Source organism: Ictalurus punctatus, unplaced genomic scaffold (genome assembly GCF_001660625.3).
Source record: "Ictalurus punctatus breed USDA103 unplaced genomic scaffold, Coco_2.0 Super-Scaffold_100056, whole genome shotgun sequence".
NCBI lineage: Eukaryota > Metazoa > Chordata > Actinopteri > Siluriformes > Ictaluridae > Ictalurus > Ictalurus punctatus.
Window position 1 is genome coordinate 2672541 of NW_026521088.1, and position 18543 is coordinate 2691083.

The 18543-nt window shown below is 40.5% G+C and overlaps 1 protein-coding gene and 1 long non-coding RNA gene across 6 annotated transcripts; both read left to right on the plus strand.

Annotated features, from left to right (window-relative positions):
* Positions 1 to 4011: 4011 nt before the first annotated feature.
* Positions 4012 to 8946, plus strand: LOC128630429 (uncharacterized). The gene is made up of 7 exons (XR_008394737.1): positions 4012 to 4094; positions 4189 to 4306; positions 5470 to 5523; positions 5611 to 5725; positions 8101 to 8165; positions 8260 to 8642; positions 8717 to 8946. It is a non-coding gene; the product is annotated as an uncharacterized LOC128630429 (long non-coding RNA).
* Positions 8947 to 9147: 201 nt separating this feature from the next.
* Positions 9148 to 14577, plus strand: LOC128630384 (E3 ubiquitin-protein ligase UBR2-like). 5 transcript variants are annotated; one of them, XM_053678893.1, is made up of 12 exons: positions 9148 to 9672; positions 9769 to 9941; positions 10352 to 10557; positions 10650 to 10743; positions 11658 to 11807; positions 12612 to 12714; positions 12802 to 12871; positions 12951 to 13099; positions 13255 to 13571; positions 14116 to 14211; positions 14281 to 14348; positions 14456 to 14573. In XM_053678893.1, exons 1-8 carry the CDS (start codon positions 9412 to 9414, stop codon positions 12971 to 12973), a joined length of 1080 nt encoding a protein of 359 aa, XP_053534868.1. In that variant the 5' UTR covers positions 9148 to 9411; the 3' UTR covers positions 12974 to 13099; positions 13255 to 13571; positions 14116 to 14211; positions 14281 to 14348; positions 14456 to 14573. The 5 variants fall into 5 exon arrangements, with proteins under 5 accessions (XP_053534868.1, XP_053534865.1, XP_053534866.1 ...); XM_053678890.1 differs by having other exon boundaries at positions 13255 to 14211; positions 14456 to 14577; XM_053678891.1 differs by having other exon boundaries at positions 13255 to 14211; positions 14485 to 14573.
* Positions 14578 to 18543: the final 3966 nt, after the last annotated feature.

The window sequence follows — 18543 nt, forward strand, 5'->3', positions numbered from 1 at the left end:
TTCCTGCTTTTATATAGTGCAACTGTTTATTTTTCCAGGGCTGGGCCTCGCTTCATACCTGATACCTGATTCCCATCCGGTGCTGTTTTTTCAGAAGCTGCGGCTGTGAGGACGCGCACGGTTTCCTCTTTTAGCTAGCACTAAGCTAATGTTCAGTTCATTAACGTTAAAGTCATTAACATTCATGTCAGATCTGTCAGGGTCTTCTCTCGTTGGTTTCGGTTACTTTGGGCTTGCTCTGTCTCTTCACCATTTTCCTACTCGTTTTGTAGGAATGATAGAAAGTGACATTTTCATTCCTGGGCTCTTGTTTCTGAACCGTATCCATGTAGAGAACGTGCAGCAGGATTGCTGCATCATTGTCAGTGAAGTTCATAGATAGTTCGTAGACCTTTGGACACACCCCGTGTGGTGTGTAACGAGCAGTACGAAGAGCCCGTTGCTTGGTGTTTTAATGGGAGGTGGTTTAGCATATACGGTGATTTGGAAGGCGTTTTTTATGCAAATGAGTGTCTCTGTGTACAAGCGCATCAGTTTAATGCATGGGATTTATCAGTGGGCGTGGTGTTCAGCTCATCCTACACATGTGTGATAAAATCCATTTGCTTGGAGGGTCTTTTGCATAAATTTACAACTTTGATTGCACGCTTTGATAAACCCGGATTTGTTCTTGGATACAAGAATGAATCCAAACCTCTCGTCTATTATGACAAATGAGTTTTTATGGTTATTTTTGTCATTTGTACTGTTAAAAATGTCATGGACCTATACATACAGAGAGGTTTCAGTGAAGTAGGTGTAGCCTCTCTGTCTGTCTCAGTGAAGTGGGTGTGGCATCTCTGTCTGTCTCAGTGAAGTGGGTGTGGCCTCTCTGTCTGTCTCAGTGAAGTTGGTATGGCATCTCTGTCTGTCTCAGTGATGTAGGTGTGGCATCTCTGTCTGTCTCAGTGAAGTGGGTGTGGCATCTCTGTCTGTCTCAGTGAAGTTGGTGTGGCATCTCTGTCTGTCTCAGTGAAGTTGGTGTGGTCAGTTGCAGGAAAATAAAACTGTACTGCCACACTCTCTCTCTCTCTCTCTCTCTCTCTCTCTCTCTCTCTCTCTCTCTCTCTCTCTTCTCTCTGTCTCTGATTGATGGCATTGATTGTATAGTTACATCAGGCGATGCTCTCTTTAAATAAACTGGATAAAATAGTGGAAGTCGTGTGGTCAAATGTATAATGAATGAAAAATTGCAGCCACACCAGTGTCTCTTACTATATATACACTGTATGAGAGATGTAGCATGTTCATGTGAATCTGGCATCATACTACTGCAGTGCTTTGTGTGTGTGCGTGTGTGTGTGCGTGTGTGTGTGTGTGTGTGTGTGTGTGTGTGTGTGTGTGTGTGTGTGTATGTGTGTGTGGGTGGGTGTTTTTGAGCTATTGAAAATATCGAAAGCCAGTGTGTTAAATTTAGGATGTTGTCGGTAGTGAAGGAGGCGTGGCCTCTGTCTCTGTCCATCTCAGTGAAGGAGGTGTGGCCTCTGTCTCTGTCCATCTCAGTGAAGGAGGTGTGGCCTCTGTGTCTGTCCATCTCAGTGAAGGAGGTGTGGCCTCTGTGTCTGTCCATCTCAGTGAAGGAGGTGTGGCCTCTGTGTCTGTCCATCTCAGTGAAGGAGGTGTGGCCTCTCTCGCTCTCTGTTTCAATTTCATTAAATTGAATGTAATTCGGAGTGATTTATTGGTGTGACACAGCACAGTGTGCATTTGGTAAAACTTGAATTGAGTAAGTAAGTGATAACAGTAAAAATAAAAAGACAGACAGACAGACCTATTGGTTTGTGCTCTTTTATTAATAAATTAGCATAACCCAATTTTTTATTGTTATTCCACTGAATTTCACTTCACACACGCACTTGTGTGAGTGTATGTGTGTGTGTGTGTGTGTGTGTGTATGAGTGTGTGTCTGTGTGTGTGAGTGTGTGTGTGTGTGTGTCTGTGTGTGTCTGTGTGTGTGAATCTCTGAGTGTGAGTGTGTGTCTGTGTGTGAGTGTGTGTGTATGTGCTTGTGTGAGAGTGTGCTTGTGTGAGAGTGTGCTTGTGTGTGTGTGTCTGTGTGTGTGACTGTGTGTGTGTGTGTGTGTATGTGTGAGAGTGTGTGTATGTGTATGATTTAATTCTTGACCGTCTCTTGCAGTGTTGTCATTTAATGATGTTCCCTTTTAAATAGCAATTATCAGTCCGTACACGATTTTGCAGAGTTCTTTATTAATTTATTTTTATTTTATTTATTTATTTATTCATTTATTTATTTATTTATTTATTTATTTATTTATTTATTTTGGCTGCGGCTTCTTACAGAATTTGAGTTTTTTTTTTTTGGTGCTTTTCTTTGCAGAAATCTACTTGCATTGGTGAAATTGCAGTTGCACGAAATTGTTTTGTACGGTCTTTTGTAGTCATGTTTGTTTGTAAATGAGTCCCCTACAATTCCACTGTGTGTGTGTGTGTGTGTGTGTGTGTGTGTGTTTCAGGAGAACGAGAAACTCGGACACAAGAGTACTTCCTGACCATTGGTACTATGTACACATCGACATACACGCACGTCAGGAGCTTTCACACACAGTGCTAGGAATATCCCTGGACAGAGAAACACACCTCCTACGTGAGCGAGTTTACTGTCAACCGGTGAAATTTGCTGTAGCGTGAACACTTCGCCTCTGTGAGCTTCACTCTCCGTCAGGTTCACTGTAATTAGACATAAAATGTACATAATGTTTATTTTTCATACATTTAGGATTTAATGTTTTTTTTTTACTCTTCGAGGAACAGAAATGATCTTTCGAGGCAGCTTCTTCATCACTACCTGCTCCGTTTGACTCAAAAACGTAACGACCGGTTTCAAAAAGTCACGATGTCTTCAGTTCATGTGATTTTACTGTTGAATTTAAACAGGAAATGTGAAATTGTTTTTTTCCTTTGTTTCCTCTACTGTCTTTTTGCTGTGATCTTGAACACAGTTGTAATTTTTTTTAAAATAATAAATAAATGATCATTCTAGTTCTCCCACTTTCCTTGTCCTAATTGTCCTGTATCTGTTAAATCTGTTTCATCTCTGGTCTTTCTGTCTGTATGAACACTTGTAGAAATGACTTGTAGTCCATATTTTTAAATGATTTTGAATTTAAATAAAGATATTCTTTAATTCTGTATTTTGTAATTTAATCATCAATAGAAATCAGAAGATCAGATTAAAGCCACGGCTTCTTTACCTGCCGAAGCTGTAAACCTTTCAATAAACCAGTCAATAGATCAGCTGGATAAATGTAGATTTTTATTTACTGATTAGATGTATTGATGGTGTTGATAGATTATTTGAAGATTTTTATTGATCTTGGACAGAATCATTCAGTTAAATATGTTTTTAAAAAAACTTGATAAATAGTTGATTAAATAAATGTAGTGTAATGTACTGAGTCAAATATGAAAACTACAAATAAATAAAAGGTATTTATATCTGTGTATAATTAAAAACCTCACTTAATGCAAGAAATTCATCTCCTAAATGTTGCAAGTGATTAATCTGATCATTTTATTCAGCTGTTTAATTATTACTTTCTAAATAATAAACAAATGAATGTTCTGGATTCATGAGGAATGTTTACATTTTGTGTCCCAAACTCAAAAGTTTAAACAAAGTGTATATTTATGATAATAAAGCACAAAGAACGTGAAACCTCAACACGTCTACAATCATCGATGAATTAAATATTAATTTAAACAAATAAATTGAACAAGAGTAAGACGAAGTATATTTTTAATTAAAATGTAATTAGAAAGGAGCACTTTTAAAGTGGATTTGATTTAAAATAATGATAAAGCTGTTTTTTTTATGTATTTGTATATCTTATCCTCTATCGTGTTTAAGAAGAAGAGAATAATGAAGCTTTTTATGAAATAATATTTGGGTTTATTTTATTATATTTTCTCCTCAAATATTCAAATTTACGTCAACGTCCGTTACGTTGGTGACGTCACCGCGAGCGCGAGAAGTCGAAGTGAGGAGCAGAAAGCGTTGTTAGTGTTAGTTCTGGCCCGTTTGGACCCAGACTAAAGTGAGTTTATTCGGTTCTGTGTAACCGAACCCGTTCTGTTTTTGCTGTATTGTGTGTATGTGTGTAGTTAACGGTGTTAACACCTGTGTTTCAGGTGTATCAGTATGAAGCAGGCGGAGACGGCGCACTGATTCACTCTCAGAGCTCGGTTCACTAATGACCGAATCACCGAGGAACCGACCAAAGATAACTCACACCCGCACAGAGAAGAAGTGAGAAATAACATTTTATAACTTTTTTTATTCACTCCTCTGGTTCAATATTAATGTTAATATTATACAAATATACTAGCGGTGCTAGCTTTTGAGGAGGCAGTCCAGTCCACGCATGCGCAGTGTAATTAATGAGCAAGCTAATCGAAATGAGATTAGCAAATAGGTCGATGTTATTTTTGATTCTATTTAAACGATGAATTCACTGTCAATAACTGCCCAGTCTGAGAATATTACACGATTTACTTTTATAAGTGGACGTGGCTGAACGACATGTAGCTTCACTGGCTAATTAGAGCTCTTTTACTAGTTTAATGGCTGAGTCATCCGGCTTCGCGCATGCGCAGTGTGGGTTAAGGCGCTATAGTTTTCTTTTGTTTTAAGGCTAAAGATGCATTACCGCCACCTACTGGACTGTAGTGTGGCAGTCGTTTGGCAGAAAAAATCAAATAAAATTGGGGGGGGGGGATTACCAAAACAATACTACGTAAATAAAGGAAAATAAAGAGATACATAACTATATACTTATTCTTGTATACTTACTGACAACCACTACATATAGACACGTGTATAACCTAATAGACCTATGTAAGATATAACCCAGCACACCTGTACTATAGCACTTGCATTGGAAACATACACTACCGGTCAAACACATACATTTTTTTTAGGTTTAGGTGTTATAGTCTTCTTCTTTTGAATTATTATTATTATTGAGACCATTTGGGGTGAATTTGGAGCATGTGGGGGGTTTGAGTGAACCCAGAATGACCTATAAATATTTTTTTAATATCTCCAGAACTGACGCAGCAGAACGAAAATATTTACGGCACAAACCAGCACAAACTATTCTGCCGATGTTTTGTGTGGTGGGGGGTCCAACTTCACGCAGGTTGCGTGTGTGTGTTTTCTATGCTCTTCAAATATCCAGGTGTTAGATGGCCAAGTGTGTAGTGTACAGATAGAGTGCACAATTTAAGAAATAGGAACCAGTCAGAGAGAGGACATCGTAATAAGAACAGGAAGCACTGACCAAATAAGGAAATAGATTAAACTGGTACACGGCATATGGGAGGCAGGAGATCGTGACAGTTATGTTGAATTATAACGTGTTGGATTATAGAAAATAAATAAAGTGGTACTGATGTGTGTGTGTGTTTTAGGATGAGCTGGAGTGGGGCAAAGAGAACTGCATTCAGATCAAACGGATACAAGAGGTTATGACACTCACTCACTCGCACACATCTATACACACACTTCTCGACACAGATCCCTAACTATCATTTCTGGTGTGTGTGTGTTAGAGGTGGCCGAGTTGTTTGAGGATCTGAAGAATCGAGTGTCACAATTCAACATGCACATCAGCGAAACTTCCTCTGACTACACCAGCGCGCGCACACACACAAATTCATAGTGCAGGTAATACACACACACACACGAGTAGAGCAGGTGTAGTTTAACAGCATATGTGTATAAAGAGGCTTTTTTCTTCAGGTCAAAATATATACAGCAGGGGTGCCCAATATGTCGATCGCGATCGACCGGTCGATCGCAAAGGAAGTGCGGGTAGATCGCCATTAAAAAAAAAAAAAAAAGAGGTTAGTTGACGTACAGGGAAGCCAGTCAGAGATCTCGTCTTTTCTCTCACCACGCGTGTGCGATCAAGCGCGCCAGTGCTAAAGGCTAGCGAGCGAAATTGCGGGGAGAGGACATTTTTCAGTCTTTTAAAGAATTCATTGACAAAACCCAGCTCCAGTGTGCAAATTGATATCAGTCAATGGTTGAGCAGCGCAAATGGATTCATTGCCAAGTGCAGGGAAGACGATGCTTTCCCTGACTTCCTTAACTACCACTGCATAATACACCAACAAGCCTTATGCGCAAGAATGCTAAACATGAAAGAGATCATGGATGTGGAAACAAAGATCGCCTGTTCTATACGTGCTAGATCACTTCAAAGACGGCTGCGCATCTGGAGAAGGCACACTGCGACCAATCAGCTCCTGCTACACACTGATGTGAGACGGCTTAGTAGGGGTAAATTCCTGCATTTCGAGAGCTCTGTCCGGAGATAAGCGAGTTTCTTTTGCTGTTAAACATGCAGAATACACCCAAGTCAATGATGATCAGTGGCTGCTGGACTTTTTTTAACCGAGCATTTTTAACCGATCTGACCAACTTAATTTGGAGCTGCAAGGAAAAGACAAAAATTATAGGCATTTAATGCTTTTAAACGGAAAATGCAACTTCTGTCTTCAAAGCTGCAGCGCCATGTTTTTGGGAACTTCCAAAACCTCGCATCAGAGCTGGAGATGCAGCGGAACGCTTGCGCGCAGTTTAACATTGCACGCTACACGGAGCAGATTGACAGCTGTTGGTCAGAGTTGACAGACGCTTCAAGACTTTGCTTTACTGGAGCCATTCGCCACATTCATGTGCTACCCGTTTAGGAACAATGTTGAGGTTGATTCACTCGCATCGAAAATTGCAGCGCTGTTTCACCTGAACTCGTCTGAAGTGGAGGATGAGATTTTTTGAAACTACAGACTGACATTCAGCTGAAGTCCAGGGCTCATGGACAGTTCTGGAACTTACTCACAGGGGAAAAGTACCCAAACATGAGGAAATGTGCCACCTCCTTGACTGCATTATTTGGCTCTACTTATTTATGTGAGTCAGCCTTTTCCCTCATGAAGATCATTAAGTCCAAATACCGTTCCCCAATGACTGATCATCATTTGGAGGCCTGCTTGAGGCTGGCTCCCAGCAGCTACTGTCCGGACTATGCAAAACTAAACTCAACAGGAAGTCAGCATTTTGATTTTTCTCTTAATTTTTTCCTCCGTTTTTTGCCATTTCCAGGCCTTGTACTTTAACGTACTCCTCCTGGAGCTTTCATCAGTTCGGCATCACATTCGGTCAGACTCATCTACAGGCATTGACGATGCTAAAATGCGAAGCTTTTGAATTTTTGCTGCTCGCCGTGGGCGTGGCGCTCTCACAAATTTAGAAGTTTCACCATGAAAAAGGAAGTTGTTATAACTCAAACATAGAATGTCCAATCTAGGGATGTCACGATACCAAAAATCTAGTAGTCGGTACTGATACCAGCAAAAATACACGATAGCCCAGAACCTTTTTGCTTGCTTTTGCCAGGAGGTTCAGACTTGGCTTTCAACAAGATAAAGAGCCAAGCATACTTCCAAATGAACACCAAAATGCTTCAAGAAACTCAAAATCAGTGTTTTACAATGAGCTTAAAATGTCCTCCATGGTGGCATGGACCCGGACCCCTCGGTCTGCAGCATTACAGGAAGATTTCAGGTTAGACATTACGGGAAGAGTCTCGGTGCTGTTATTGTCTCTGGGGCAGACATCAGTTAACCCTGTGACCCCTTCCCTGGAGAGAACAGCATTACAATGCTGTAAACAGTTTTTTGTAAATAATAATTCACTACTTAAAGCATGTACCCGAGCTCCTGCTGCGCAGTAACTAAAACTGTCTGCAACTCACGTGTTACTTCATTCTTTAGTTCCTTCTCTTAAGTGTAGAGCCTCTGTCAGATTGTGTGATTGATAAAGAAAAGCACATAAATGACAAAATACCAGTTTGAGTGCCTAGTGGTCTAATGAGGAAATGCTCTTTGGAAGCTCAATATATGCACTTATCCATTTGCATTTTGATTCGACTGTTAGTGCTGAGGATGTCCTTAAGGTGATGTGCTGCTTTTGGCAGATTTAGTAATTCTCTTTAGTCACATGAGCACTAATGGTTTTTCTAAATTTTTATGTAGTTTATTTTGGATACAGGCAGAGGAAGCTCAGCGAAAGCTTAAGAGACAGAATGGAGAGGACCCAGGTAAGCTATTTCTTCAGTGATTATAGTCATATCTGAAAATGATTGGTCAGTTGAATGCAGATTGCTGAAGTGTGAGTGTCTGTGTGTGTCGTAGCCCTGCCTCCATTCTGCCCACTGTTTGCCAGCTTGGGAAACATTCTGCAGTGTGACGTGCTGCTTGGCATGCTGGGAGCTGTGCTGCAGTGGGCTATGGTGCCCAGTGGAGGACACTGGTCTGAGTCCATGCTGCAGAGGGTAAATGTTTGGATGTTTTGTTAAAATGACATGATAGTGTAGTAAATTCAACAAAATTCCACTTGCTATGCTGTGTTCATGAGCATCACTTTTTAATGACTGAGTAGTGTTCACAATTCTGTATGTGTGTGTTGCTACAGGTGCTGCACTTGATAGGCATGGCTCTGCTGGAGGAGCAGCAACAGCTAGAGAACATTGGGGATGACGATGAAGTTACTTTCAACTTCACCCTCAAAATCTCCCGTAAGTTTTGTACATCATCTCACACAATAGAAAGCCTCAAGCCTGTAGTTAGATCTGTGGTTCTTGTATCACAGGTCCCGGGGAAGCCCCCGGCAACACTCCAAGCATCCTGGCTCTGTTAGAGGCCTTGCAGCGCGCGCTTCACTTGGAAGTGCATAAAGACATGATTCGCTGGATCCTTAAAGTGAAATTACATCTTGATTATGTTTGCAATTTGCCTTACTATGCGTGCACCTAATATATCCACCAGGTGGCAGCCTAGCATGTTTTGCAATTCGCTCACTGAAGGTAGGCACAACATACAAAAGATGAGCGTTTTTTACCATGAAGTTTAAAGCAGTGCTGCATCATCAAGACCTGTTTGAAATCCAAGCAGTGCAACACCGCTCAAGGTGGTGTGGCCGGTAGGCAAAGCAGCACCTCTCACCACGGTGAAGCACAAATGCTTCACTGTCACAAAGCGGTTTTGCTGCTGATCATCTGTAGGTGGCCCTAGGGGTGTTTTTGATGTGGATTATTGTGCGTGTTACTTAAAAGCTGTATGTCAACATGAATATTTAAATGACATGTAAGGATTGCTTACTACACAAACTGAACTTCCATGCACTGTGATGTGTGCATTTTATTTTCCATATAGTGAAAACTGTCAGGAGACCTGCACCAGGCAGAACATGTACATATGAAGGCCATGGTGTAGGCCAAGGCTAATGATGTATTGTAGTATGTACTTTGAAGAGAAACAGGCAAATTAAATGTTAGTAAAATTGTAATGCATCTTCAGTATTTAATGGTATGGTGTGTGTGTATATACTTTTTAGTACACAAGTGTGTTCTATTGAACATCTGCTTAGTTTTGCAAGACTTTGTGTGTGCATATAGTTCTAACTGCACTGCTGTATCGTTTTCTTGTAAAAGTATTTTCCTAAATTATGAGTCTTTTTCTACACAGATGGTGGTTAGCATTAAAACGATGCGCGAGTGCACAGCTGCTGCACCTCCCTGTGAAGGAACAGGGCACTGTCACAAGGAGGTCACACTTTGAGCAACTTTCTATTCCATGGACATATTAACCATTACCCTTTAAAGTGTTGAAGAGATTAAATCTACGTGTGTGTGTGTGTTGCAGACTGTGTGGGACAAAGACAAAGCAGAGAGAAAAAGGAAAGCTGAACTGTGCTGGAAAAAGACCATGGCTCAAACATTACAGAGCCAGAGTCATTTTATCAATAAGTACATAGATCTGCTCACGCAGGATTCAGAGGATCTGGACGCCTCAGCCTCTACATCAGCAGAGCATAGGTACCTAAGCATGCTCGTAGTGACGCAGTGTTCTTAATAAGTCAACTTGTATTGTATTCTCAATATCCAGTCAGTACATTTATGTCAGTAAATGCATGCATCAACACTTCCTTGACTTTGCTGAGCAGTTGTCTGTTCTTTGTCCTAAAAGTTCTTGCATATAATGGTGGTCTTCACATAACATAAGTAAATTCCCATCCTTAAACTCTTTATCTTGCATATTCATTAGAGCATTTTCTGTTGGGGTAAATGAGTAGAGAGGATCCTAGGCCATTTTTAGCAATTTCCTGGTGAGTAAAAAAAGATGAATCCATTTATTCAACATTGATTATTTTAACAAATTCAGAGGGACCTTAACATAAAATTAAGGTTATAGTGTACTTGTAACCATCCGTCTCTGCTTGGTACAGCCCCAGTTCATGTGACGGTGCTCTGGTGTGTGTGGGACCTCGTCGTTGGCGTGCCAGAGGAGGAGAGAGGAGGCAGATGGAGATGTGTATCCTGTGTCACAAAGCGCAGGAGATCCTACCTGATGGCACCGCCATGGTGCTCGCAGCCTTTGTCCAACGCTCTACGGTCATGTCCGAGAACCGCAAAAGACCCCCTCACAATCCAGGTAAGCTTATGGTTTACAGTGTGCAGGTCAAGTAATTGGATAGGTTTGAGTAGCCAGTGTGCTTATTTCTGAAGGATACATGTGTGTTCCAGAGAGCTGTGATCCCCTCTTCATGTACCCTGACCTGTCCTTTGGTACCCATACCGGCAGCTGTGGCCACATCATGCACTCTCACTGCTGGCAGAGGTGAGGAGTTGGGCAAAATGTTACTTCTAGACAGCCCTCTACTTAATCCCAAATAAAAAGTTTTGCTGCTTTCAAATGTTTGTGGATATAGGCAATAGATCAGCAGCTAACAGTAAATAGTTTGTCTAGAAAATATGACCTTTATATGAGCAATCACAATAAATTAGCTAGTATTAATCAATCAGTCGGAATGTTTTGTGACTGAAAAGTCAAAAACCTAATCTGTGATGTACAGGAAAGTCTTCATGGATGTGTGGTGATCGATAAGATGTAGATCCAAATTGGATGTGTGTGGCTTAAATATGCGATCTGCAGATTTTTTATTTTTTTTTGACCCAATACAGTGAGCTGATCATCAACACAAAGCATGAAACAAAGCTTGCTTTGTGCACTTGACTATTTTTCACTGTCTTAGATCAAGCCAGTGTTACTTTCAAAGTCTGTAAACTTATTGTGCCTCATGGGGAAGCAAAGAACGTTAACCTGATCTGACCTTAGGAGTAAGTGCAGTGAGTATCAAAAGCTAAAGAAATCAGGTGATGGAACTTGTTACGCTTGGTAATCAGCAATGCTCGGTTGTTGAGGACATCAGATTCTGCTATGTGCTGTGCACTTCCCAATCAAAAATACTTTTCATATGTTCCCGTTCTTCAATGGAGGGGAGCGCTGTCCAACAGTTTACACTCCTGAAGAATGTTACCTCGGAGAGCTTTACAAGCAGTATATGGTGTTCCCACGTCAATCCTACATCCAGGTCAAGCTTAACAGCTCACTGGATCAGTTTGCTTGTCACTGCTTAATAGATCTGACCAGTTTGGTCATTTCTGTGATTGCATGGTACATATAAAGCTCATGGAAATTTGACAGGTTGTCAAATAATGGTCTCTTAATCTTGTAGTTATTTTCTCTTACAGATACTTTGAGACACTCCAGAGTCAGGATGCGCAGTGGCTGCATGAGCAAACCAGTTACGATGTAGAGAATGGGGAGTACTTGTGTCCATTCTGTAAGTGTCGCAGTAACACCGTCATTCCTCTCCTGCCCCTCACTGAGACCACCTGCAGGTACTCGCATACAAACTTGTGCTTCTGATTATTCTAAGTGGAGTTGCTCTGAATCCGGACCGCTTAATATTTTAACCATTGCATTGGCGAATTAGTTGTAGTGGCTCTGTAACCAATGCAAACTTGCCTATGAAATGCCATGGAAGGGTACAGAATGACACTGTAACAGTGCATACCCCATTCCAATATTCCTCTTATTTATTTATATATTTTTTAGCAAGGGAATTGATATCGGGCGCACGGTGGCTTAGTGTTTAGCACTTTCGCCACACACCGCCAGGGTCCGGGTTCGATTCCCGTGGCTCTGTGTGTGTGGAGTTTGCATGTTCTCCCGGTGCTGCGGGGGTTTCCTTAAGATACCCCGGTTTACCCGGTACCCTGGTATCTCCCCCAGTCCAAAGGCATGCATGGTAGGCTGATTGGCGTGTCTAAAGTGTCCGTAGTGAATGAATGGGTGTGTGAATATGTGTGTGATTGTGTGCCCTGCGATGGACTGGCACCCTGTCCAGGGTGTACCCCGCCTTGTGCTCGATGCTCCCTGGGATGGGCTCCAGCTTCCCCATGACCCTGAAAAGGAGTAAGCGGTTGAAGATGGATGGATGGGACTTGATATCTGTAGCTGAATTGCATGTCTTGCCATGTTGAGATCAGAGTATAGAGTTTCTGCTTATGTAAGATGGCTAATCCACTGCTGTTTCATGATATTTAGTCACACTGACTCAGTTTATTACAGTAAATTTGCCTGTTGTCCCATTGAGGTGACATTTTCTCTGGTTAAATAGTAAAATGCATGCATGTTTGTAGTTACAGCAATAGTGAGCAGCCAGGTCTGGCTCATTGGCTGAATACAACGTATACAAGCCAATCAGAGCCTTGTACTCTGCTCATGAGAGAGCCAAGCCAACAAGTGAGTCTCATCATGTATAGTGTGTGTGCTCCTTATTTGTGTGTGTATGTGTGCACATGCAGTCATATTGTGGTGTTTGTCTTTTAGATGCTGGTGAGTCAGAGACTGTGGAGGACTCTCCTCCTCCTGAGAGTTTCAGGCTGGACCACACACCAGTGTAAGCATACCCACTGTTTCCTTTCACAACTGCGTATCTGAGCGTGTCTTTAACACTGACCTGTGATGTGTTTTGATAGCACGCCTTATTCAAGCTCCATAAGGGAGATGCTGATGACATTTGGGACCGCAACTTATAAAGTTGGGCTTAAGGTGCACCCTAATGAGCAGGACCCCCGTGTACCTATCATGTGCTGGGGCAGCTGTTCTTGCACCATCCAGTCTATAGGTCAGTCTGCACCCATTTCTTACAGACTAAGAATTCATGTATAAGATTTACAATATTCACTGACCTGTGTTAATAGTTAGTAAAAATGTTTTACTTTTTGGTAAAGAACATTATGATATGCATTTGTTGTTTTTCTGTGCTTGTATTTTGTACAGAGAGATTATTGGTAGATGAGGAGAAGCCTTTGTTTGGAAGTTTACCCTGTAGACAGGTATGACAACCAAACTTATTGTCATATCTCAGCCCAGCCAGGACTCGGTTTCCCGAGAAGCAACACAGTATTCTACTGTGTTTATTCGATAAGTGACTTTGGCCTTTGCTTACGTCCCCGACCACGATTTCTGTCTTACCCCGTTTGTTTTGTTTGCATGATCGCCTGACCCTCGCTTGCTTCTTGACTACGGACTGTGTTCACCCCTCTGGATTATTCTGCCTGAACCTGCCGCCCGCTTCTGCTTCTGTATTCCCCACGGTACGCGACACTTATCATGCCAGAATGAATTCTTCTTTCGAGGGATGTGTGATGATGTAATAAATTCTGTACCAGTGGTATTGTTAGTGCTGTTAAAATACTCCACTAAGCACTGTTTGCTTGCAGGATGGAGTAGTTAATTGTACACTGGAATAAATTCTTCCGATGATTTGATTTGCTTTTCACTTGTAATTCTAAATATAAAAGCATATATATATATATATATATATATATATATATATATATATATATATATATATATATATATATAACTGTGTGTATATATAAATGAAAATAGACTGCATCTGTAAAATCATTACTCAAGCTTCTGCGCATCATTCGCACTCTAAAGATATCTAGAAGATTGCTCAGTTATGTTCGGGGTTCATTTTGGTAGCATTACTAAATATTCTGAATCACAAATATCTGCAGGTATTATGCTCTCCTTCCTCAGTTCTAATTCCTTCTATATCCTGTGATATTTATCCATATTTTGTATCCTAAATAATAAAAAATAAGTGTCATAAAACGTGCCCTTGTTTAGGAGACTATTTGAGTTCCCTGGCTCAGTTTGGCTCTGCGTGCTGGACTGTCTCCTCTCACTCCTCTGTGCAAAATCACTTCATGTGACTGTTGGCAGGTATATTTATTTCATTATTTATTTTTCTCTCACTTGTAGTTTTTTAGTTCTTTAACTGTGCTCGTGCAGCACTTGTTCTTGCTCCCCAGGTGGAAAGTTCCCCCTGCATTCTGGATGTGGACATGTTCCACTTAGTGGTGAGCTGAAAAGCTTGTTAAATGATACTTTAGGCACTATTAAATGTATATTAGCATCAGATTAAAGTATCATTGTTGTCCAGAATCTAAACCTGTCTATCTAACAGGTCAGTGTCTGTGGTTTCTTTGGCTGTAGTCTCTGGCAAGGAAAAACTCCCTAAGATGTTTTAAGAGGAAGAAACCTTGAGAGGAACCCGACTCAGAAGGGAACCCATCCTCATCTGGGTAACATCAGATAGTGTGAAAAAGTTCATTATGGATTTATATGAAGTCTGTATGGCGTTAGGAGCAGCCGTAGTCCCAGCAGTCTGGAATTAAAGAAGATTTGAGCTCCATCCAGAGGCAGAAAGGATCTGGATCTCTAGTATCTCCATAAATTCGTGTGGGGCTCGGTGAAAGGAGCGAGGGAGAAAAAAGATTATTAGGACTGTGAAGTAGTAGAACAGAATCTAGTCAGGGTAGGCTTGAGTAAACAAATATGTTTTAAGCCTAGACTTAAACACTGAGACTGTGTCTGAGTCCCGAACACTAATAGGAAGACTGTTCCATAACTGTGGGGCTCTATAAGAGAAAGCTCTTCCCCCTGCTGTAGCCTTCACTATTCGAGGTACCGTCAAATAGCCTGCATCTTTTGACCTAAGTAGGCGTGGCGGATCATATAAAACCAAAAGGTCGCTTAGATATTGTGGCGTGAGACCATTTAGTGCTTTATAGGTTAATAAAAGTATTTTATAATTAATGCGAGATTTTACTGGGAGCCAATGCAGTATTGATAATATCGGTGTGATATGGTCGTATCTTCTGGTTCTAGTTAGGACTCTAGCAGCTGCATTCTGGACTAACTGGAGCTTATTTATATTCCTACTGGAACATCCAGACAGTAAGGCATTACAGTAATCTAATCTAGAGGTGACGAATGCATGAACTAGTATTTCCGCATCATGTAGTGACAATATGTTTCTTATTTTAGAAATATTTCTGAGATGAAAGAAGGCTATCCTAGTAATATTATCTACATGAGCATCAAATTACAGGCTGGAGTCAATAATCACTCCAAGGTCTTTAACTGCTGCACATGATGAAACAGAAAGACCATCCAGAGTAACCATGTGATCAGAAAGAATACTTCTAGCTACACGTGGGCCTAATAAAAGTATTTCTGTTTTATCAGAATTAAGTAGAAGGAAATTAATTAACATCCAATGTCTAATGTCCTTTACACAATCCTCAACTTTACTAAGCTTCTGTCTGTCCTCTGGCTTCGCTGAAACATACAACTGCGTATCATCAGCATAACAGTGGAAGCTAATTCCATGTTTACGAATAATTTGACCTAGGGGTAGCATATATAAAGTAAAGAGCAGTGGGCCTAAAACAGAACCCTGTGGAACACCAAAAGTAACCTCAGTACGCATGGAGAATTCACCAATTACATCTACGAACTGATAACGATTGGTCAGATAAGACCTGAGCCAGGAGAGGACTGTTCCCTTAATACCAACAACATTTTCTAATCTATCAAGGAGAATAGTGTGATCTATAGTATCAAATGCTGCACTAAGGTCGAGTAACACAAGCAGCGAGACACAACCCTGATCAGAGGTCAGTAGAAGGTCATTTACTACTTTAACTAACGCTGTCTCTGTGCTATGATGAGGTCTAAATCCTGACTGATACATTTCATGAATGTTTTTCCTATCTAAGTACGAGCATAGCTGCTTTGCTACAACCTTTTCTAAAATCTCAGAGATGAAGGGGAGATTTGATATTGGTCTATAGTTGGACAATTGAGACGGGTCAAGATCAGGTTTTTTAATCAAGGGTTTAATAACTGCTAATTTAAGTGATTTAGGTACATAGCCACTGCTTAGGGAAGAATTGATTATATTTAAAAGTGGTTCAATTACTCCTGGACCAATCTGTTTAAACAAACATGTAGGTACGGGATCTAGTATGCAAGTTGATGAATTTGCTGAAGAGATTAATGTAGCTAGTTCGGTCTCTCTAAGCGGAGCAAAACACTCTAAACATTGATCTGATATTGCTACATTGTCATGTAATGGGTTTGTTACAGTACTGTCCAGTTTTAATTTAATGGCCTGTATTTCACGTCTAATATTTTCAACCTTATCAATGAAAAATTTCATGAAATCTTCACTGCTATGTAATGATTGAGTGTTTCTCTCTGCAGTGGTTTTATTCCTATATTGTCAACTGGTCAAATTGTCTGGTCAAATATTGTCTAACTGGTCAAATATTATGTTACATAACAAGCATCTTCCAAAATGTTTAAAAAACTACATTCATTTTTTTCATTTATTAATACATGACTTCTTATACTAGTGGGCCTCCACCATGTCCTAGAAACACTCCATCCTACACAGTTTCAAGCTTCCTTTCCTCCCAACACTCAACATCTCAGTAATCCAGCAATAGGCCTGGAGTTGAGACATTCCTGCTGAATTAACATTTATGGTTGTGAATATACAGCATTTGTATATATTGTCAAGTCCTAGCTTGCAGTACATGAGCCTCTGCTGTCTTTTACAGGGTGAGGGAGAATCAGGTTCTTTTCCTGTACCTTGATGACTATGGAGAACTGTCCAAGGGCTCAGGTGAGAACTCAAACAAGATACTCAACGTGTTTTGTAAAATTTGTGTTTAAACCACTGTTTATATCATTCTCTTTCCCTCCCAGATGGAGGAATGTGCTACAGAAAGATTCAGAAGCTCTGGTGCCAGCACAGCATCACCGAGGAGATGGGTCATGCACAGGAAGCTAATCAGACTCTGGAGGACACTGACTGGGAGATCCTGGATTTTCTTGGCTAATGCCAAATCTAAACTAACCAGGGATCTGCACATTTACCTAGAAATGGTGCGGAATCTTGAACATCAATTATTGAAAATGTTGAACATTTCCTTTTTTTGTTTTTACATTTCAAAATTCTAAAAAAATTGTTTATTTCTAATTTTAAATTCTTAATCAAAAATTCTTAATCAAAATAGACAAATGTCATATTCTGAGATATTTCTAAAACAAGTTCAGTGATCCATAACTAATGGGTGCTGTAATGTACAACTGTTCTGAGCACATTTTCTGTTTTTCACTTGCAGCCTACAGCCAAAATCCCCAGTACTGACTGAACACATCAAATGCTGAGTTTACTTTTACAGTCTTGAATTAACACCTCTGCTAACTGCGTCATCACCTACAGTCCTGAATTGACAGTTTACTTAACAGCCATAATGCTCACTGTTTACAATACGAATTAAAGATTATGTAAACCCTGGAATTGTGAATTAAGCACACCTTTTGGTTAAAAGATGGGGGGGAAAAGAATTGGTTTATCACTCGTTGGTTTTGTAAATAAGGCTTGGTGAAAATTAGGTTTAAGCTCTGTTTGTGCCACAGGCTATATACCCTTCCTCTAATTTGTTTTCAATGGATGTGTACTGTTTTACAATCTAAGGGCTTTGTTTGCATCTGTAATGATTACACGGATAAGACATGTTTACCGTTTGTCACTTTCCTTTTTTTCTCTCTCCTTTATGGATATACCAGTTAAATATGTCACGGTTTAGTCAACTGTAACTCTTTTGTTCCTGGTTGTTTGGAATCAGTTAATAAACTGTGTTTTTAATATTGTATTTTGTTCATTAGATTATAACAGATTGTGAGGCATTTTTGCTGCGTTTGTTTCTTTAATTTGGAAATTCTCCTTATGTCTCTCTTAATCACACACGGACAAAAACCAAATGTCAGAAATGTTTTACTAATTATTGACAAGCATGCAGGGATGCAAGGAATAAGTTGTTAGACATATCTTCAGTAAGCACTCGTGCTGAATGAATAAACACAAACACGCCCATCACCGGAAAGCCTCGACCATTACAGCTCTGAGACAAACACGGAAGAAACTAAAACTCTAGCTAAAGCGCTACACCAATTAAATAGCAGCTCGTCCAGGAGCTCCACCAATTAGAGCGTAGCTGCGTTTGTTTGCGAGTTCCGTCTGGGGATGAAAAGCAACCTTAACGCTCATTACTGCCCCCAAGCGTCACTGCAGTTACTCAACACTCCCACACATTACAGCAGGGGTGTAAAAGATTTTAATGACTTTTTTTTTGCAGTAACCTTGGCACCATTTTCAGATCCTTGATGTCAGCTCATCAAGGAATGTTACAAGGAGAG

What these genes read in the sequence shown, in the direction of transcription:
- LOC128630384 (XM_053678890.1), top strand. Translation starts at nt 9,412, where the DNA reads ATGCATCTTCAGTATTTAATGGTATGGTGTGTGTGTATATACTTTTTA. An exon ending in TCTACATCAGCAGAGCATAG is followed by an intron (nt 9,942 to 10,351) that starts GTACCTAAGCAT and finishes TGCTTGGTACAG; the next exon opens with CCCCAGTTCATGTGACGGTG. An exon ending in AAGACCCCCTCACAATCCAG is followed by an intron (nt 10,558 to 10,649) that starts GTAAGCTTATGG and finishes TGTGTGTTCCAG; the next exon opens with AGAGCTGTGATCCCCTCTTC.